Source organism: Cetorhinus maximus, chromosome 24, assembly GCF_964194155.1.
Source record: "Cetorhinus maximus chromosome 24, sCetMax3.hap1.1, whole genome shotgun sequence".
Taxonomy (NCBI): Eukaryota; Metazoa; Chordata; class Chondrichthyes; order Lamniformes; family Cetorhinidae; genus Cetorhinus; species Cetorhinus maximus.
The window spans coordinates 28,397,466-28,418,769 of NC_135902.1; the positions used below are offsets into that span (position 1 = coordinate 28,397,466).

The 21,304-nt window shown below is 44.8% G+C and overlaps 1 protein-coding gene across 1 annotated transcript; it reads right to left on the minus strand.

Annotated features, from left to right (window-relative positions):
- Positions 1-2,202: 2,202 nt before the first annotated feature.
- On the minus strand, positions 2,203-3,688 carry rasd4 (rasd family member 4). Its single transcript, XM_078570609.1, has one exon. It carries the CDS (start codon positions 3,441-3,443, stop codon positions 2,817-2,819), a length of 627 nt encoding a protein of 208 aa, XP_078426735.1. The 5' UTR covers positions 3,444-3,688; the 3' UTR covers positions 2,203-2,816.
- Positions 3,689-21,304: the final 17,616 nt, after the last annotated feature.

Here is a 21,304-nt window from a genome sequence, read left to right on the forward strand (position 1 = left end):
ATCTCTGCATATCTCCGAGGCATAAAGCACAATATTGTTCAATAGCACTTTCTGCACAAAACATCTACAAATCCCTTACACATCAAACCATTGGAAAGAAAGTTAAATGTTTTTCACTAATGCAATAAGAATCTTTACAGTTCTCATGGCGCAGAATATGATCAGCCTCCTAGTTACATGTCAGTCAGTCAGTGGTATGAATGCCCGGAGTCATGCTTTCAAGCTTGGTTATTTACTGTGAAATACTGATTTGAGCATTGACCTTTTACGTGTACAAACTGAATTGAGTCTAGGCAGGTGCTTGGGAATCTCCCTTTCCTCTGCTGACTTCAGGTGTTTAATGGAATGATTTGGGGAATTTGTATAAATCCCCAACCGCTTAGTTTGGCAAAGGAAATCCAGCAGCTGAAAGGAAGTGATGATAGCTTGGGCTAGAGGCTCCCCATCACCACCACCAACGCCCCCCCCCCCCCCCCTCCAACCACCACCAAAAGAGCACCCCCCATATCATACTGCACCCCACCCCGGTTTAGGAATCGGTACCCCCTGGGATTGCGGGTTAGGGATCAGACCACCCTCACACTCCAACTAAGGGATGCTATTGGTTGAGGGAGCAATGTTGGATTATGGAGAACTCCTTGCTGTTGTCGCATATACTTATGTGAAGAGATAATATGTTTTAAAGCCTGGATATGAGAGACATCTGCTCTTTTGGTGCTCTAGTTGTAGCTCGCTAATGAAAATCAATGTCCTCTAGTCTAGAGGATCAGGTCAGCGTGCTTAGTTGGTAGCAGTGTTCTTCGCTAGTTTCAGGGTCGCCAATCACTCCTCTATCAGGAAAATTCATGCTATAAAATTGTGCAGTGTAGCAATCGAGCGATTCGCCTGCTGCTCCCTTAAATTAAATCAAACGAAAGTAAAAGAAATATCAAAGGTTAAAATATTTCAAATTGATGTTTTGAAAAATAAAATGCCAAAAGGGGGCGCTATGAAAACACTCCAATTCATTACAAAAAAAACCCATTAAAAATCAATGCAAATCATTGATGTTCCGCTAGGTGGTAGAGAGATAACCTTTTAAGCAAATGGACTGAGCAGAGGCTAGCAGACAGACCACGCTCGGGGAAAGGCTGTAGACAGTGTGCGTTTTCCAGACAGAAGTTAACGTTATACACAACTTCCCTCATAGAAACAGCCTAAATTGTCAAAGCCTGAATATTGTGCTGTGTGTGTGTGTGTGTGCACACCGTAAGTTAGCCCTACGGAACTTAAGATCATTCAGATAAATTTAACAGGGGTAATGTGTGTTCGGTTACTTTACTCGATTCTATGTGCAAAGTTCCCAGTAGATTCGGCACGTTCCAGTCTCACTTTATTATTGGGCGAGAGAAGGGGAACTGATCCCTGCAAATTGGCTCACTCCGGCCCACACTTGCCTTGGGGCAGGAGGGGCATTGGGGTATTTGTCCAGTGACAACGCTGACAAATTATTCTGGTGAAATTATAATTAAAGGGCGATCCAGTGAGATGTCTAAACTCCATAACCATTACAGATGAAGCGGTTTATATATATATATATATATATAGAACATGAATCTCCAGAATAATCTGAGCTCTCAGTGAATCTGAAATCCTTACATTTTGACCGCGGGTTGAATCTTCATCCGTCCAAATCCCGTTTGGCGAGTTTTGTTCAGTTTTATGTGAATCTATGCCGTTTATTAAAACTATTGATAAAGTGGATTAGTTTCAAAAACTTCTGGTAAAATCAGTGCTGCTTTAGCCTCCCCACAATACATAAAGGATTTAAACTCCAAGCACCTCCGAGTCTGCGGTCCTTTTCAGATTAGATTCCCCGCACTTTGGTAATTCGCTGTCTGGTCACCTCCCCGTATATTCGCTTATTAACCACGCGAGTTGTTTCCCTCCATCTCCGTCTACCCACCACCCCCGGGACACTGTACCCACTTTCTGAGATTTATGATAAAAGCAAAAAAACTGCGGATGCTGGAGATCTGAGATTTATGGATGTGCATAAGCGCATTTCAGTTCAACACACAAATATAACATGATGTTTTAGTCCAGTTTTAACGTGTGTGGCCACGGGATGTCAACGTGCGCTGTGGGAACCCAGGACTGGGGGGGGGGTGAAAATTGCAAATATGCCCAAAGCAGGCGGACTACACAATCAGAGGCAGCACATTGTTCGGGATAAAGTCTTTATTGATAACTTTTATAAAATAAACATACAAAAGAATATGCATTCTCAGTGACAGCGTAAGGAAAGATCTGATAACATGTGAGTGCAAATAAATGTTAAACCCCCCTCCTCCCCCCATTAACAAATAACGGTGATGATTTGAACTTTGTAAACAAAGATTCCAGGCTGCACGATCAGTGCAGATTGAGGACAAACTCTACTGGAAACGAATACTTAGATCAACGCTGATACGACTGCTAGGCTGGAAAGTAACCTGCTAAGGGGTTTACCTTAAACGCATACATTAATTGTTCAGCTCACTGGATAAACATCAGCATCTTCATTGAAATCAAACTTCAGCGCAATTAACGGTAACAAAGATTAATTCAATCGCTTTCCAAGTGCCCGAATGCCACCCTCTTTCCCCATTGTTTTTTTCTTAGCACCGTAATAAGTTCAGTTACACAATTTGGAGACTCGTTTCCCCCCTCCCCCCCCCAAAAAAAAATAAAACCCCAAACCCAATTCTAAACCCCGGAGAGGGTGAACAGTGTTGCTTTTTTTTTTGATCGGATCAATCGGAACAGGGAGAGTCCGTTCAGCCGGAGGTTGGTCTTTAGGAGATGCTGCAGCTGTTGGTTTTGTTCATGGGGGGTCGGCAGTTGTTCTCTGTTGGGAAAGTTTCCCGCCTTCTCCTGAGGGCTGGACTCAGGCGGCTGGGCAAGTTGACTTGCTGCAGGAGCTCCCGGAAAACTTCCAGCACGTTGGCGTTGTCCTTGGCCGAGGATTCCAGGTAGCGGCTGTTCCATTCCAGTTCCACCAGCGACATGATGTCTTCACTGGACACTTGCCTGTCACTTCGGTTGTCCGTCTTGTTGCCGATCACGACAATCGGGGTGTATTTGTCTTCCTTGATGTCGAGGATCTCATCTCGGAGGCTTTTCACAGCCTCGAAGGATTCGGCATCGTCTATGGCGTAGACCAGGGCGAAAGCATCACTGCTCTGGATCGAGAGCTTCCTCATGGCTGGGAAGGAGTAGCTGCCGCTGGTGTCCATGATCTCGATTTTGACCTTCACTGACCCTACATCATACTCTTTGCTGTGAAGCTCGTCCACTGTCCTCTTGTACTTCGACTCAAAGGTGTCGAGTAAAAACCTCCGGATGAGCGAAGTTTTCCCCACTCCAGCTGCCCCAAGGAACACCAAGCGGACTTGGTTTTTCTCCTTCACAGTGAGGGACATGACTGCCTCGGATTTCTGCTTCGGACTTTTGCAAACTCTTCAACTAATTCAAACTTGAGGTTCTGAGGAGAATGGCTGAGGTTTTCTCTTTTATTTTGGTGGGGTTGGTGGGGGGATGTTGAGGATGGAACAGCTCAGGGGATTTCTGTACTTCAACTATCTCTCAAGAGAAAGAGCAGCGGCTGCATGCGAAGGTAGTCTCAAACAGCAACTCGCCATTGGCCACACCTCCAGCTCCCAGTGTCTGCCTCACACTCGCCTTTATCAGGGAAGCGGCCACGGTGACGCTGGCCGCTGCCTCCCGCCCTCCAATCACAGAGTCACAGGCAAATTAGTGGCAGAATAATACATCCATGGCCTTGAGTTGCTCAGCAGCAAGAGTTTCCTGCTTGTCATCGTGACATGCCCTCTGCATAGTGCGTGGACATTGATTTAATCAGGCACATGATCTATGTAGTGTGCAACGCACGATGTAAAGCCTGTGAGTTTGTTACATGATTGGAATAGTTGGGAAGGTTATGAAAATAGTCTCATAAAACAGGAAAGGGTTAAGAAGTTGTGCGATGTCATTTCCAGCCTGGCTCTTGGTTCTGGAGTGTGTTTTTGCGCACTAAATGAACTTAATTTCGTAACACGGCTACGTGTTGTATGGTCATTATTAGTTATCGCTATTGAGCCCCTCCATACAGTTAGATTATTCTTGATGTGTACCTCCATTCCGTTTACGTGCCTGTGTTCCCATTTCCCTTGATTCCCTAACTTAAAAATAACAATCGACTTTAGTCTCGTAAATTTTAATTTACTCAGCATTCACAACCTAAATTCAAGATTCCAACTATCTGGTTTGACCCCGGCTCTAATTTTAAGATATACTCTCTCGTTCTGTGAACCCCCCGCCCCGCAGAGGCAATAGTTTATCTAATCATTTTAAATCCCTCAAGAGATACTCAAGAGAATACAAGTCAAGTTTATGCAATCTGTCCTTATAATTCCAGTTCACATTGTTAACCCCTCGTTTAGAGTAAAAGTGTGTGCCTTAATTAGGAGTTTTAGAGTGTCCTTAATTGTAATGTAAATGACTTAATCTAGTAATCATGAACAGTGCAAGAACATAATGAATGTAGAATTTGTTCCAATCAAGATTGGAGAGCTTCAGTATAGTTATAATGCCACTTCCACATCAGTGTGAAACTGTTCCATTGATATGAAAGTGAAAGCACAACTAGGGAACAATGTTGGTACTCTCTCCAAAGTCAAGATATGGAAGAGTACCTACTAGAGGTCAGACTTGTGCTGTGTAACTGCAGCCGCATGCAAAGATACATTTGAAATGTGTTTGAATGTGCCACTGGACCTTGCTGGAAACTTAACAAATTTATTTTTCAATAATAATAAACTAAATTCTAAAGCAAAAACCCCTACCCGTGCTTTCTAAACATGAAAAATTACATGCATCCAAATATGCACGTACAGTGCTTCTCTGTCACCAACATTTGTGCAATTTGGTGCCCCTGCCCATGTAACTTATGTCTACTTTACTGAGCATCACACTACAGTTCATTATCTGAGATCTAATGTACCCCGTAACAGTTCAAACATGTTTGTGGTCTTTGGAACAGTGCTGCTCATTAACAAAGTCTTTCCCCACAATTTAATCATCTTCTGAAGCTTGTGGTGTTTACTCATCACGAAGAGTAGCCACTCGACATATTAAAGATTGTCAGCACCCACATAGCCAAACTAACTTTCATGGAAGCACAGGAAGAAAAGGAAAGCAAAGTAAGCAGAAAGTTGTATAAATGAGCAAAAGAGCAGGCTGTAGCTCTCTGTCTAATCTATTGTATTGTGTGTAGCGATCACGTCACAATAATGAGCCATTCTGCATCAATGTGTCAGAAGTTCAGATACTGGTTGAAGAGAAACTGACCTTCCTTTCACCAGTGATAATTTGTACAGGTCATCAGGAACAGATTGATCTGTACATGAGCCCTTTATCATGCATGACTCAAGCACAGTTCATTCATGACACACATCCACGTTAAATTGAAAAACACGCAATGCATTCATTTGCACCTTTGCTGTTCCATATGTTTGTTGAGAGAAATGAAGAGCAGCACTACCCCTTACTGATCTTGGGCTTTGTGAACCTCTTCCTACAGTGAATGCTGTTAGCACTGACACTCTTAGCTTTCTGTACAGGCCTGCTGTATTTTTACCTTGGGGTTCTCCTGCAGGTGCTGGGAAACAGAGCTTCCCTTCTAACCTTGACCTCTTCCACCAAGACTTCCAGGGACACATTAGAAGAGTTAGGGGCAGTGCTTTTACTCTTACCTAGACAATTGTCTCTACAATATTGCTGAAAATCTGGCATCAGAGAATGCAACATTGCTTTAAGAGGTACTTTAAGTACTTTAGTACTTTAGCCACTTTAAGTAGCTCTCAGCTTGCCAATAATTGTGTCCCATTTGTGTCCATGAATCACATTAAAATGTGGCTCAAGAGATAAAATCCCCTGGGCATCATTGGTGATTTCATGGAGGAATATCACTTGTCCTGAACTCTTCTGCTCTGAGTTTTAATTGGTGCTAGTTTCATAGAAGAAGATAAATAAACTACTAAAGCTTTGAGTATAACAACTGTAGCTGTATCTTATCAAACAATACAGTAACTGGACTTCCATTGGTTTGGACAGGAAAGTTGAACTCTTTTCATCAATATTGGAATAATTTCAGCTTATAAGTACAAACGTCAGAAAGCTGTAATGCAAATTTCCAGCTATTCTACCAAATTTCATCAGAAGCAATAATATCCTCAGCCATCTCTCTCAGAAACATCTTGAACCAATTTCTGTATAATGTGTAATTCTGTATACTTTGAAGAGCAAAGGCTCTTGTTATGTAGGGAAAATAGGAGTTAAATTACGCTATTTTATTTAACCATTTGAATTGAATATTGGATGTGGAAAATTCAAAGGAGGGAAATCACGATGTCTAAAGATAACTAACATTTAGGCCTCTTGAATTTTAAAGTCTAACATCCTATACAGTTTAGAAAATACTGTGTGTTGACCTCAATATTTCTCTGCTGTGATGTTGGATAGGTTGGGCACCTCCAAAGCCCAATCCTCCTAAGATGAAATGAACCCACCTGTACTTCTTGGTTCAGTTCATTAGCTTAGTGCTGACATGCCCCTTTCAATGCACCTCCACTAGTGGCTTTGACCAAGAACTGGGAGAGGGAATTCAGCAATTGATGCAGGTCTGAGGGGGGTAGTGACTGTCAGCTGTGCTACCTGCCAAAAATTGCAGCAGACTTCCAATCCAAATAATATTCCCACAGGCCCAATAAAAATGGCAGCATTAAACTTTTTCACCATCTGTGGCCTTGCTGGTTGCCCCTATCAGATTCTTTGTCCCAAACACAGCTCGGTGAAGGGCCTAATGCCCACTTCATCTAGTCCTCTGCAAATTGAGCCACCATGAAAGAGAGGGCAAGATGAGGCAGAGCATTGCTGAGGGTTTCTCTCCACCTCATTTGCCCATGATTGCCACACTTGTGCCCACCTCAGTTGCAAGCACTCCATTCTCCCTTTGGGGTGTCACCCCAAATCTTAATGCATCATAGAGACAGGAGACCCAGTGACCTCTGACCCATTTTTTTCTGTTTTGCAACAAGATACTGAGGGCTCATAGGATGCAAGGAAGAGGAAAATCAGGGCCATATGGAATAAAGGTTGGTTCTAAGTGTGTAAGAAGACTGAAACTTTAGGAGTAATTCAGTTGACATCTAAACAATGAGATTGACCAGCTTCTCTAAGAATTTCTAATATTGTATAAGATGAAGTATGCAATAAAATAAAATCACAACTAATGATTATTTCAAAAGCTCAAAATATACAGATTGTAGAATATTGTGTTACCACTTTTGCAGATTAATATAAGAATACTCTTCACCTAGTTTGCAATATTACAGGGGAATTAAAATATTGCCATGTATTGATGATTATAAATTTGAGAATTGCAAAACAATGTTAACAATTTAAAGACTATTTCCTTATCAATTGCATTCTTTAAATAATAGAACAAAGTAATTTTTTACTGTGGTGATGAAATGCTGTTGTCAATTAAGGTAGATTTGAATGGTTAACAAAAGACATGACTTCTTATTGCATTGCAAAAGGACCTCGCTAAGATGTGCAGCAGTGTGCAGGAGCTTAATTATTTTATGTCTGAGAAGCTCCACCTTAAAATTTCAATTTAAATATATAATCAAATCGATTTTGAAATGATCATGAGTATTTTGATTAAATACCTTACAAAATCATTTTGCAGAAGGGGCCGGGACTGGTTTTTTTTTGCATTATCCCTGGTACAGGCCACAATCTGGTAATTTTTTGATTATCCTTTTTTAACTCCGTGTAATAAGTTGCCTAGGTTACATGACCATTCAGCATCTTTCCCTGTTTTATAATCCAAGTGCCATAAAAAAATTGTATTTATGTCTATAGCATTTTTCAAATATATTTTCAAATTTTAAACATTTAATGGTTTTTTTTAAAAAAAAGACTATCTCTTTCACGATAACATTGATCAGAATTTACTAGGAAAACAATGGGATTATTAGCGTGTAAATAACCATGCATATGGTGGCAAGGAAGAGTGAGTTGCGGATTACTTTGAATAACCTGATGATTTGTGGCCCTCTGCCGTTAGTCCCACAAAGAACTGTTAGCTCGCTGTCTGCTTCTCCATGAGTTTCAAGTAATTGCTACATTTATGCTGTTAAAAAGAATGAAACCAACACGGAAAGTTAAGGCTATTACTTAATGATGCAAGAATCTTTTTCATGGGCCTGAAATGCAACTTAACCTCTCTGTTGGAGAAAGGGAACAATTGGCGGTGTCTCATTCCTGCAGGTAGTAAATTGTACCTCCTCCTCCTCCAGGCACCATGCCCCTAAGAGGGCATCGGCAACCATGGACTTTCATTGGATTGGTCCATAATTATGCTTGGCAAGTATTGCAGTGATTTGCTGTTGCCTTCTGCAGTTTGGCTAACCAGGAGACTCTCCCGTTCTTACTGCCTGCCGCCAGGCATATTGGAAGGATTTACCAACCAACCTATTTGGCCACATTATGAACACACCTTCCTTGGCCGTCAAGTCCTGAAGTGGGACTTGAACCTGGAGCTTCTCATCCTGAGGTAGGGACAATACCCACTGCATCACAAGACCTCCAACTTATACCTAGAGAATAATAAAATTTAAATTTTGGCATTTTTTAAAACTATTTTTCTTTCTCTTTTATTCTGTCTCTTAATCTGATCTTTCTCTCTCTATTTCCCTCCCTGTATCTAATTTGACTCTAATTTGCCCTATTTTCTTCTCCATCACCTTTGTTTCTTTCCCTATCCTTAAATCTCCTGTTGGTCCTTTCACTTACCAAGTCCTGGAAGACCTGTTGCCTTCACCATGCTGTTAGCAGTTCACATCTACAACAATTTGGGGTGCAAGAATCTTTAAGGTGATGGGTATGGAAAGGATCCTAAGAAGTAGGGCATAATATGATGTGCTGCATTTTGGAAACGCTGAGGTGAGGTGGTGGGGGGGCAGTGGGTGGGTGGGCGGTGATAACCTTCAACTGTGCCAGAGGTGTAAAACTAATGCTATTAGAATAAAATGGAGAGGAAAATCAGGAAGGGTGTCCAACAGGCAGCTAATCTGATGCTGCTATTTCTCAGCCCCTGCTGATGTTAAAAGCTACGCTAGGGATTTTTTTTCGAAGAATCTCTAATTGAAAATATAGGTCCAGAAATTGGTGCTTGCAACGTTACCATGTATTTGTATAATATTCCTCTCCCAACTATTTTAAAGCATGTTCATTTTAGGTGGACAACACCCCTACTAAAATAACGGAGAAGAATGAACACTCGAAATATTCATCTGCTACTATCAGCCACATAAATTTCCAGGCAACATAGAGAAGAACAGATCAAGTTTGTGCGTATTTCATTCATGCTGCAATCCAGCGAAGTACATAATCACTCAATGTTATCCTAACCCCATTATTTTGCACTTACTGTATGAAAAAACATGTAGTAATCAGACATAAAAACAGTGAAGATGTATCCTTAGCGCCCAGACGGGTTTAAAACAATTAATCAATTAATCTATCAAATTAGGAGCCCAGCTTTCATAATGGGTAGTTTCTACTGCTTTATTAGTGATGAATAAAAATAACAGGTGCACATTTGTAGGTGCAGAGGGATCTAGGTGTTCTTGTACATGAGTCATAAAAAGTATGCAGGTACAGCAAGTAATTAAGAAGACTAATGGAATGCTATCCTTTATTATGAGGGGAAGTAAACATACAAGTAAGGATGTTATGCTTCAGTTATACAGGGCATTGGTAAGACCGCACCTCGAATACTGTGTGCAGTTTTGGTCTCATTTAATAACGGATGCAAATTCATTGGAGGCGGTTCAAAGGAGGTTTACTAGATTGATACCTGGAATGAGTGGGTTGTCTTATGAGGAAAAGTTGGACAGACTGGGCTTGTTTCACTGGAGTTTAGAAAAGAGGGGTGATTTGATTGAACTATACAAGATCCTGAATGGCGTTGACAAGGTGGACGTCGAAAGGGTGTTTCCTCTTGTGAGTGAGTCCAGAACCAGGGGGCATTGTTTTAAAATTAGGGGGCAGCATTTATTGCCCATCCCTAATTGCCCTTGAGAAGGTGGTAGTGAGCTGCATTCTTGAACCTCTGCAGTTCATGTGGTGAAGGAAACCCATAGTGCTGTTAAGAAGGGAGTTCCAGGATTTTGACCTAGCGACAATGAAGGAACGGTGATATATTTCCAAGTCAGGATGATGAGTGACTTGGAGGAGAACTTCCAGGTGGCGGTGTTCCCATGTGTCTGCTGCCCTTGTCCTTCTAGATGACAGTGGTCGTGGGTTTGGAAGGTGCTGTCTAAGGAGCCTTGGTGAATTCCTCTAGTGCATCTTGTACACACTACTGCTACTGTGTGTCGGTGGTGGAGGGAGTGAATGTTTGTGGATGTCAAAGCCTGTCCACCATCACACTCCTGATTTGTGCCTTGTAGATGGTGGACAGGCTTTGGGGAGTCAAGGGATGAGTTACTCGTCACACAATTCCTAGCCTCTGACCTGCTCTTGTAGCCACAGTATTTATGTGGCTAGTCCCGTTCAGTGTCTGGTCAATGGTAACCCTCAGGATGTTGATAGTGGGGGATTAAGTGATGGTAATGCCGTTGAATGTCAAGGGACAATAGTTGGATTCTCTCTTGTTGGAGATGGTCATTGCCTGACACTTGTGTGGCGTGAATGTTACTTGCCACTTGTCAGCCCAAGCCTGGATATTGTCCAGGCTTGCTGCATTTGGACATGGACTGCTTCAGTATCTGAGGAGTCGTGAATGGTGCTGAACATTGTGCAATCATCAGCAAACATCCCCACTTCTGACCTTATGATGGAAGGAAGGTCATTGATGAAGCAGCTGAAGATGGTTGGGCCTAGGATACTATCCTGAGGAACTCCTGCAGTAATGTCCTGGAGCTGAGACGACTGATCTCCAACAACCACAACCATCTTCCTTTGTGCTAGGTATGACTCCAACCAGCGGAAAGTTTACCCCCTGATTCCTATTGACTCCAGTTTTGCTAGGGCTCCTTGATGCCTGTAGTCATTCCATAGACAGTTTGACTTTTTTTATGAACAAAGTTTAAGCAATTCCTATTGTTTGACCAAATTTTACAGCACATGATTTACATTAAACAGAATTCAGTCACTGAGCATAAATAAACCTAACTTTAAATTACACAAGTTTCTTCATGGACAACATATTAATCCTAGGTCTCTATGGCATGCAGTGAAAACAAAAGTATAAACTTTAAAAGGAACATTCTTTGTGTAAATTAAATAAATACAAGTTGAAAACTGTTTTTCCATTACTTAGAAAGTAGCAATCTCATCGCTTAGAAAAGTGGACTTTAAACAGTGACCTTGCTTGTACCTTTTGCTGATCCTGAAAGATTTCTATCCTGCGGCCAAATGCTCAAATTCAACCTTAACTGTCACTCAATGGAAGCATTTCAGCAATTGCCAGCCTGACAAATGGACAAGGTCATTAAGAGCTCAATCACAAAGTAGAGGAAAAAAAATCTGTAACTATCCCACCAGCTAAACCTAATGACCAGAGGCAGAAACCAGAGGCAGAGGCCAAGAGGCTGAAACTGAGTTTCCAAGCCATGGAGTTTAATGACTCAGCTCAATTACTTCTCTTATTTTTCAAGACATGCACGAACTGTAAGAGATTGGAAGGGAATGATTATGTACCTTACGTGACCTAGGAAGCTTCTGTGCTAAATCAGAGCAACTAGGAATGGACAATAAATACCAACCTTGCGAGTGGTGCCTACATCTCAAGCATGAATTAAATATATATATATACAATTAAGTTGCTTTTAGAAATTGTTGTCACTGTGGTTGTATCAGCAGGGTTCGGGGATACTCACATGAACCTAGGAAACTCACCAGAAGATGGAAACTTGCTTCAAAGAAACGGAAATGCCCCAAAAAGCTGAAACAGCCAACACTGCAAAATTTTTACATCAACTAGTCTCACCAGTATAACTTTCATAATTAGCCTCTGTGATATATCTTATGAAAATTTGAATCATTTACATGTCACTAGGTTTCATTTTATCGCAAGCCAGCGTGACCACCACATGATCACATATGCACAAGCTCTGCACGTGCGCAGAATAGAAAGACAGTACATTCTGGGTTAACCTAAGAAGCCAATTCGGAGCATCTATTTTTGTCAGCAGACAATGGCAGTGGACACAACTCTGCAAATGCTGACAATTGATATATCTTGGGGCATGTAAGTAATAGATGTGGTCCAACACCAGATTAGTGCAAATGAGACTTAATGCTGTTGTTGATCATACATTCACATCTGTACTGGGATCACATGATACAACTTAAGCTATTTTGAGCTATCATCTGCAGAGCTGTCTTGTCTATATTGACACTGGTATTTCAATATAGTTGGTGCTTTTGTGCCTCTTCAGATTTGAAGTGGAGTTGCTTGGTGCTGAGTCATATGTTGTCCTTTAAATGGTTGAAGCTATATCATTAACTTGTGTTCCGCAAGTGTACGGGTCAATTAAGCTTTACTCAGTTTAGTGTAATTCAATGTAGGCATGAACCAGTAGCCTGGAACCACCCAAAGTCTGGCAACTTATTGGTAAAGATGGGATCTGAAGAGTCGGTTTAGCATGTGTATGTCAGTGGAGAACTCCTCTTTCGATTGGAGACCTATTTATGGTAAGTTAAAGAAAACAAGCACACAAACCTCTTTAAGGATTTTTATAACGATTAGTGCTGTAACAAATTGCAAAATGAAAACTGTATTTTATTCTTTAACATTTGTGTCAAATAACCCTGAGAATAAATACATAAAAATGCACATACAAAACAAGGTCATCCATGTTCCAGAGGTGTGTGACAGCCACATGGATGAAATTAAGAGGCTCCCATTCACAGCAGGTCACATTCAGCGATGAAGAGTCAACCCTGCAACTTCAAAGCTGCACTAATGACATAAGCAAACCTCAGAAAATGTTCACATTTCATCTAAATTTGGCTCTCACTGGATCTTGCAACTCTTTTGTTTCTTTCTCACTATCAGCATTTTGTGAATTATCAGCCCTCTAGAGTTAACTTGTTTAAAGCTGATTCATCATTTTTGTTTGAATTTTGTTTACTTTTCTATTGGAACATTAGTTCTGAATTTTGTTTAGTTCTGATTTTTGCATTGGAAGACTTATTTCTGATTCTGTTCTTTGTTTCTTACAACGTTCTTGCTTCACTTGCTGGAACAAAAATATGCAGGATAGTAATCATTTGTGGGTTAAATAGTGCCTTAGAAGTGTACGACACAGAAGGAAACTATTTGGCCCATCATGTCTGAGTGTCTCTTTATTCGGGCAAACCAAAACTAGCTCCAGTACATGGCTTTCTCCCCATAGCCTTTCAATGCTTTAAGCATTTAGCTGGTCTTCTCTTATTACCTATCTTAAATTAGTCACTTCTTGTCACTGATTCCCCAACCGGAGAAAATACATTTACTTTATTCACCTGTCAAAGCATATCATGATTTCAAAAACTGCAAATAAGTCCCTCAGCCTTTTCTGCTGGTGAAAGTACTCCCAGTATCTGAATCTCTATGGATCCTTTCTTAGCCCAGAAGCAGATGGTGCTTCCTCCACGTATCAGGGAAAGATATCTGCTATCTCCAGGCCCCGACTCTCCCTCTTTCCCTTGCCTACACAGATAGCGCTGAGCGCTTCCAGGTGCGTGTCACCTTGGGCGGTCCTTAATTGGCCCGCTGACATAAAATGGCGGCACACAGCCGATCACGGGCGACGATCGGCTGTGTGCCCGCCCGTGTCCGCTCCCACCCAGCCCGCCCGACGGGGAGAAAATTCTCCCCATAGTGAAACAATGGGAATTTGTATTCAAAGGGGAAAATGTGCATAAAGGAGAGAAGGCTGTGTGTAAAGGCAGGCATTTTAAGTCCTAACAAGTGTGAAAAGCCTTCGGCATTTATGCCTCAAGCTGCTGTCTACAATGAGCTGAAGTTAAGCAAACTAACTTTGAACTGGATTGTTCAGGGTATCATGTTTCTTTGCCTGGGTCCTTTAAAATCTATGTGTCTTTCTGTTGCCTTAAGGAAGGTGTAACTGGGAGTTAGAATAATTAGGGGATTTAGAAGTTATTATAGTAGTCATTTTTAAACATATGTATGTGTTTAAAATCATTTCTCTTATTAATAAATGTTTAATCTAGTTTCTCGAAACATAGAAATTGCAAAAATAGCTGTCGCAGTTGTCTCAGGTTTCCGTCTGGAATTTGAACAATTCAGCATTCACCATCGGCTGTGCCATAAAACCAGGATGTTGCCAGGGCTGGAGAACTTTAGCTATGAGGAAAGATTGGGTAGAGTGGGTCATTTTCTTTGCAACAGTGGAGGCTGAGGAGAGATATATTTGAGCTGTATAAAATTATGAGAAGCCTAGATCGACATGTTTTCCTCAGCAGAGAGGTGAATAACCAGAGAGCATAGATTTAAAGTAATTGTTAGAAGGATTAGGGGGGAGTTGAAGAGAATTTTTTTAATCCGATGGTGGTTGGGTTCTGGAACTCACTGCCTGAAAAGTTCGAAGAAGTAGAATTCTCACAGCATTTACACAATAGTTGGATATGGACTTGAAGTGCCGTAACCTAGAGGGCTACAGGACATTGGCTGGGAGTCGGATTAGTTCGGATAGCTCTTTGTCGACCAGCACAGATGTGATATGGGCAATTGGCCTCCTTCTGTGCTGTGAATTTTCAGTTTTCATATTTTCTAAAAGCCTTGCCATAATAGAACACTTGTAGGTCAATTCCAGTATTTAGCATGTCCTGAAAAGCCAAAGCGTATATTGCAGGTGAATATTGTTTAACATTAGGTAATGTAAGCGAAGAAGAACTGGTTCAAGAAGGGCCAAATGGCCTATTCCTGCTTCTAAGTCCCATGTTTATTACCTATAAGACTCTCTATCAATGATTAAAGGATTTATGGTTGAATGGAGCTTCTGGCACCTACCAGATTTCATATGAAACAGAAAGCAGTGAGGATTAATCTACACTTAGGGGAGATTTTACCCCATATCGGTTGGGGAGTGCGGGTGCGGGTGGGTCAATTAAGGCCCGCCCAGTGTGTTTGGTGACTCCCGGGGATGGCGGAAGTGGGTGGGCGCAGGCGGAACAGCAATCTAGAAACTAGAAACAGTCTCGAAACAATTGCTCCACCCCCACCCCACCAACCCCCACTTTATTTTATGCCACTACTATCCCAGCCTATATTCGGATAATTAAAGTCCACCATTATACCTGCCCTATAAATCCCTTGATAATTTATTCCTATACACCCTTCCCACTATTTGAAGTCTCATTGTACAATGTACTTGCACATTTTATTTTGTTATGGCTGGGTCCAATGACGACCCTGTTTAAAGGCCAAGCTGCAGCCACACCAAGGCTGCTGTACATGGCCAGAGGTTGGGGGCAAGGCAAATCAGAAAGAGACATGCAGGAGGGTAGGGCGGGTGGTCACTGTGCACCCAGGTTGTCTGATGAGCGCCTTGCTGCCCTCCTCGAGGAGGTGGCAGCACGGCGGGAGGTGCTTGTCCCCCAGGACGGGAGGAGGAGGCCACCCCACTTGACCAAGCGTGTGTGGGAGGAGGTTGTGGAGATTGTGAGCTCCCACGACGTGGTGCGGTGCTCATGGACCCAGTGACGCAAGCGCTTCAGTGACCTGCTGCGCACGGGAAGGGTGAGTAGCATGTTGGCATCGTTCACTTCACCCATCATGTAACTTTCTCCCCCGCTGGCGGTCAACCCATGTCTGAGTGGCCTGAGTGCAATGATTAATGACGGCGTGTGTCCTTAGCTGGGCAGCCCACCAGAGATTACCTATGCATTCAGCATGAGAGGATTGAGATGAGATGGGTACTACACCCGCAGCATGTGGTGCAATGACACCCACATGACTGTGGTGAGTTCAACCTGGAGGAGCTACACCCAGGCGCACTGGCCGAACTCCAAGACATGTGGAAGTCAGGGTGATGACATGGTGTGAGGGGATCTTCAAGGTCCTGTGGCACGTATGGATGTGCTGCCCTCTGCGCTCCACATCATTGTGCCTCCTTGCAACGGCTGGTACAACTGTGTTCCCAACTGTGATCAAGGCAGCATGTGGACGGGGAAAAGGACCAGGCATAGTTGTGTGAGTGCCAGCCACCAGTGGGGGAAGGATGCGCTACAGACCTGCAGTGGCCAACTGGGCTTGGGGTGGGCCGGCCGCCAGGAGATTGACGGTACAAGTATCAATGCAATGTTTTCATTTGCAGAAGAAGGATTCTCATAACAGCGCCAAGCAGCTGAGGACTGGTGGTGGGCCAGCCCAGATATTGATGCTCAGCTGCTCTGAGCAGGAGGCACTGGACCTGGAGAGGCGCCATGCGCCCAGGTCCACTGGAGCCGGAGTTTCCACGGGCAGGTATGTGTGGCCAGCACTCACGTCACCAGTAGTCTCCCAACATCCATGCCATTGCTGATTGTTCAATGAGTGGCGTTACCAACATGGCTTGCCCATTGCGTGTGGAATGATAAGCACATGATGAGCCGGGGAGATAGGCATGTACATTGACGTTGCCCGCAGGCTAACTGATTGAATATCCTTACTCTTCCTTTCAGCATCATCGGCGCACGGCCGGGACCCGGAGCAGCAGGGGGCCCCCTCTGACACCTGAGGGGCATGAAGTTGCACCATCAGAAGCGTCACATCATCTCTACCAAGCAGGCACCAGCGCAGAAACTGGCACTGCAGTGGGCATCATATCTTCGGTTAGTGTCCCGGGTCACAGCGGTGAGGGCACTTCACAGTCGCTGGAGCAGCTGGCGGAGGCAGAAAATGCTGATGGTGCCTGCAGTCAGAGGACTGAGGGGGCCCAAGCACATGCTCAGTCTGTGGCAGATGATGAGCCTCTGGAACTGTGGGCGATGCAGCCAAGTGCTGACATGCGCCCGGGTGCTCGGGAACATCTGGTGGAGATACATGAGGCTGTGCTTGGCTTGGTGTCAGTGGTGGAGGAGTCTACGCAGGCCATGGCCGATGCATTGAGCCTCATGGCTGAGTGCCAAGCTTCCTCCATGGAGAGAGTGGGGATTCTCATGGAGAGGCAGCTCCAGGGACAGGATCAGGGGTTCCTGGGGTTGCGCTCGGACCTGCAAGCCCACACAGGAGCATTGACCTCGTCTGGTCAGTTCCCGTGTGGGCGGTGGTTTGGCCACCAGGTATCCAACCTCGGTGCCCATCCATCTACGGTGAGCAGGGAGGGCCAAATGGACCTCGCGTTGGCGGAGCAGCTGCCTGTCATCTCTGCTGGCGCTTCTCAGGGCGCTGCGGATGAGGGCAGCAGCTCGTCCACCCCTCTGCCAGTGTCCGAGGCACCCAATGAGACTGAGACGACTGGGGAGGTGCCAGCTGTGGAGCAGGCAGCTCCCTCCCATACGGTTCCATCAAAGGCTTCACGGGCCAGAGGATGTCCGCCAAGGTCATCAAGGTCAACAGGACATCAGAGAGAGGAGGCTGTCTCAGATGCCACTGCCAGCGACAGTGCACCACAAAGACGTAGCATCCACAAATGAAAGATGAAGGCACCGTAGGCACACCCCGGGTTCATCACTGGTGGTTTCCTGTTGCCCCTCCCCCTAAGAGTTGATTAGAACTTTGTGTGAAGTCCAACACATTTTGATTTCTGTAATTTGACGAGACTTTGATCACAAAATTAAATTAATGTCTCAAATGGCTGTGGGGGTTCCTCTTTATTAGGAACGGTGCATGGATTCCTGAGATTGGATGAATGATTTGTGTATCTTTCAGATTTATTGATGGCGCCCATCGCCAATCCTCCTATCCAGACAGATGAGGTCTCCAGGATGGAGGATACAGGCCAGGCTTGTGTTGGAGATCCATATGTGCTGTGCTAGCTAAAGGTTCCTTGGATTAGAGCATCCCGGGTATTTCCGTCTCCCTGGAGCATGCCCAGGTCAGCCTGTGCCCCCTCATTATTTTCCTGTGCATGCTCATCCTTGGACTCACTGCTGGACTCATCGTGCTCAGCTCCAGCCACTCCCCCTACATCTTCTTCATCCACAGCGTCCCCCCTTTGCAGAGCTAGATTGTGCAGAGCACAGCATGCAACCACTATTAGCGACACTCGATCTGGGGGGTACTGGAGGGATTAGCCCTTGTCACCCACCAGCCATCCATCAAGCCGGCTGGAGCACTGAAGAGTGTCTGAGGATGTAGGCATCGTGGGAGCTGCCTGAGTACCTTACACAGACTTGTAGAATCTGCATCCTGTGGTCACACACTATCTGCACGTTCATGGAGTGGGAGCCCTTCCTGTTCACGAAGGCACCAGACTCACCTGCTGGTGCATTGATGGCCACATGGGTACAGTCTATTGCACCCTGGACACGGGGGAAGCCAGCAGTCGCCATGAAGCCTCTGGCTTGCTGTGTCTGGCTGGCCTCGTTCCAGCGGAAGTGGATGAAGGTCAATGCCCGTCTGAACAGAGCATCTGTAACCTGCTTGACACAAGTGTGGACAGCTGATTGGGAGACACCATAGAGATCACCCACTGACCCCTGGAAAGAGCCAGAGACATAGAAGTTGAGGGCAGTTGTGACCTTTAGAGCCACTGGCATGGGGTGTCCACCCACATAGTTAGCTGAATTCTCTGGACCAATCATCTGACAGATAGTGTTGACTGTCTCCCTTGAGAGACGGAGCCTCCTTCGGCACTGCACCTCAGACATATTGAGGTCGGTGGTTCGCCGCCTGTATACCCTGGCAGCAGGATAGTGGCGTCTTCTGCAGCCCCTTGCATCTTGGACTACCTCTTGGCCCTGCGCCCCTTGTACCTGCGGCGCCTGGACACCCAAAGGTGGTTCCCCTGGGGGCGGAATGTGCACTCCTGGCCCCCTCCCCCTTCTAGCCCTCCCTTCCTCCTCAGGTGAGGTGCCTCCAATGGAGAGATCACCTCCCATTCCCAGGCTCAGGGAGGCTTCCTGAAACCTACAGGCCCCAAAACAAATCCTCACTAAAAAATGCTGACCTGAAGGTAATGGGTGCAGTCCAAGCAGCTGCTATGCATTTGACACTTCTCCACCTTACACGTGCAACTTTCAATAACTTCTGAGCACTAACTGTTAAATGTCGGGATTTGCAGAAAGAATGATCCCTCTTTCCCGCCCGTGGATGAGGATCATTAAAGTTTTGAAAACCCGCAAGCCCGTTCCGCCCGTGCGACGAGCTGAATATCGCACTGACGCCTTAAAATCCAGGACAATTGGAGCCATAACTACCTTAACAAAAATAAAAATACCTGGAAAAACTCAGCAGGTCTGGCAGCATCTGCGGAGAGGAACACAGTTAACGTTTCGAGTCCGTATGACTCTTCAACAGAAGAGTTAACTGTGTTCCTCTCCGCAGATGCTGCCAGACCTGCTGAGTTTTTCCAGGTATTTTTATTTTTGTTTTGGATTTCCAGCATCCACAGTTTTTTGCTTTTACCATAACTACCATAATTGGCCTGGTAATGACTGGCGGCCACGCAACGGACATCGTCATGCGCCTGCCCAGCGAAATGTCGCGATGGCGCCCGGTGACGTCGGGACGTGCGCCTGATGTCACCGCGTGTCATTTTACGTGTCGGCGTGCGGGTCCCGCCCCCTGCACGTTGACAGAAAAATCCTGCCCTTCGTGTGATTAATCACAGACAGCTGGATTTCTATCAATTGTAATGAACTCCGAGACTTACCTTAAGCTGAGTTTGTGAGTCACGGTTCAGGAACTACAGGTCCCAGTGGGCCCCGGGACTTCTCCACATGCTCCAACTGGGAAATGGCTGCACATGCGCAGTTAGTGATTTCGCTGTCTTTAAATGGGGAACCAGCCCTGCGTGCCTGCGCAGAAGATAAGGAAGCAAAGAAGTCAAAGAGTGCGAAACTGCAGGTCAGATGTCCTTGACCTGGAGCACATTCCAGAGAAGGTGTCCCAGGGAGCAGGACACGGAGTGGGGGACAGGGAGAAGGTCCCAAACCAAGAGGAAGGTCCCAAACCAGAGATTGGGACAGAAAGAGGTCCCAGAAGAAAGTCCCAGGCAGGGTCAAAGACAGTGATCAAAGACAGATCTCCTTGAGTTAAGGTAAATGACAGGAGCAGAGCAAAAGCTCCAGGTTGAAGAAAGAGCTGTGGGAAGCAGACTTGAAGCAAAGTGGGCTTGAGAGAAGCCCAGAAGATCCGAGATGGCAGCTGACGATGTGAAGGTGGGCGAGCAACCAACCTGCTCCAGGGAGGTGGGCTGGCATTTCAGATAATATAATGAGGCCGTAAACCTCGCTGTTATTTAAGATTTGAAATTTAACTATGGAAAGCCTCAGGCAACCCAATAGCTAAATTCAGGCGGGGACAGCCGGATTTAAGAGGCGAGTGCCTCCTATCTTACCCACTGAATCCAATGGCACCTCCCTGGACTAGCCCCTGTGACTGAGCCCCACCCCAATCTCTGCTGCACCTTCCATAACCTCTCCAACTTCTTCCCTGAGGTCTCTGACCCCATCACCCCAAAGTTTTACAATCCCCCACTCCCCAGGGGCCTCCAAAGAGGCAGACTTTCTCCCCACAGTCATCTCCCCCACCACCGCAAATCAACCCCCGGGTATCATACATCTCCAGAACCAGCCCCTCTAACCCAGATCAGCTCCATCTTGGATGGGTGTCTTCCCCGCCCTCCCCACCCCCCATCCTCGAAGCAAAGTCACATCTCAAATATTTTCAGTAAGACAGGGAGTTTGGACGTTTAACATAAAATCATAAGTTATTTGGATGTCTACCCCAGGGATATTATTAGCTGAGGCATAGAATATAAGAGCAAGGAGGTTATGCTTGAACTGTATAAAACATGAATTAGACCAACATAAAGTAGTGTGTACATTTCTGGTTGCCACTTTACATGGAGGACGTGATCGTGCTAGAGAGGCTACAGAGGAGATTTGCCAGTGTCAGGAAGATATAATAATTCTCAACCGGGCCTATCCAATCTTTCGTCTTAGCTAAGGTTCTCCAGTCCCAGCAACATCCTGGCACCTCTGTAGCCCCTCTAGCCTGATCACATCCTTCCCGTAAAGTGGTGACCATAAGTGTACACACTGCTCTATCTGT

Coding starts and splice junctions, on each gene's coding strand:
- rasd4 (XM_078570609.1), bottom strand. CDS start 3,443: ATGTCCCTCACTGTGAAGGAGAAAAACCAAGTCCGCTTGGTGTTCCTT.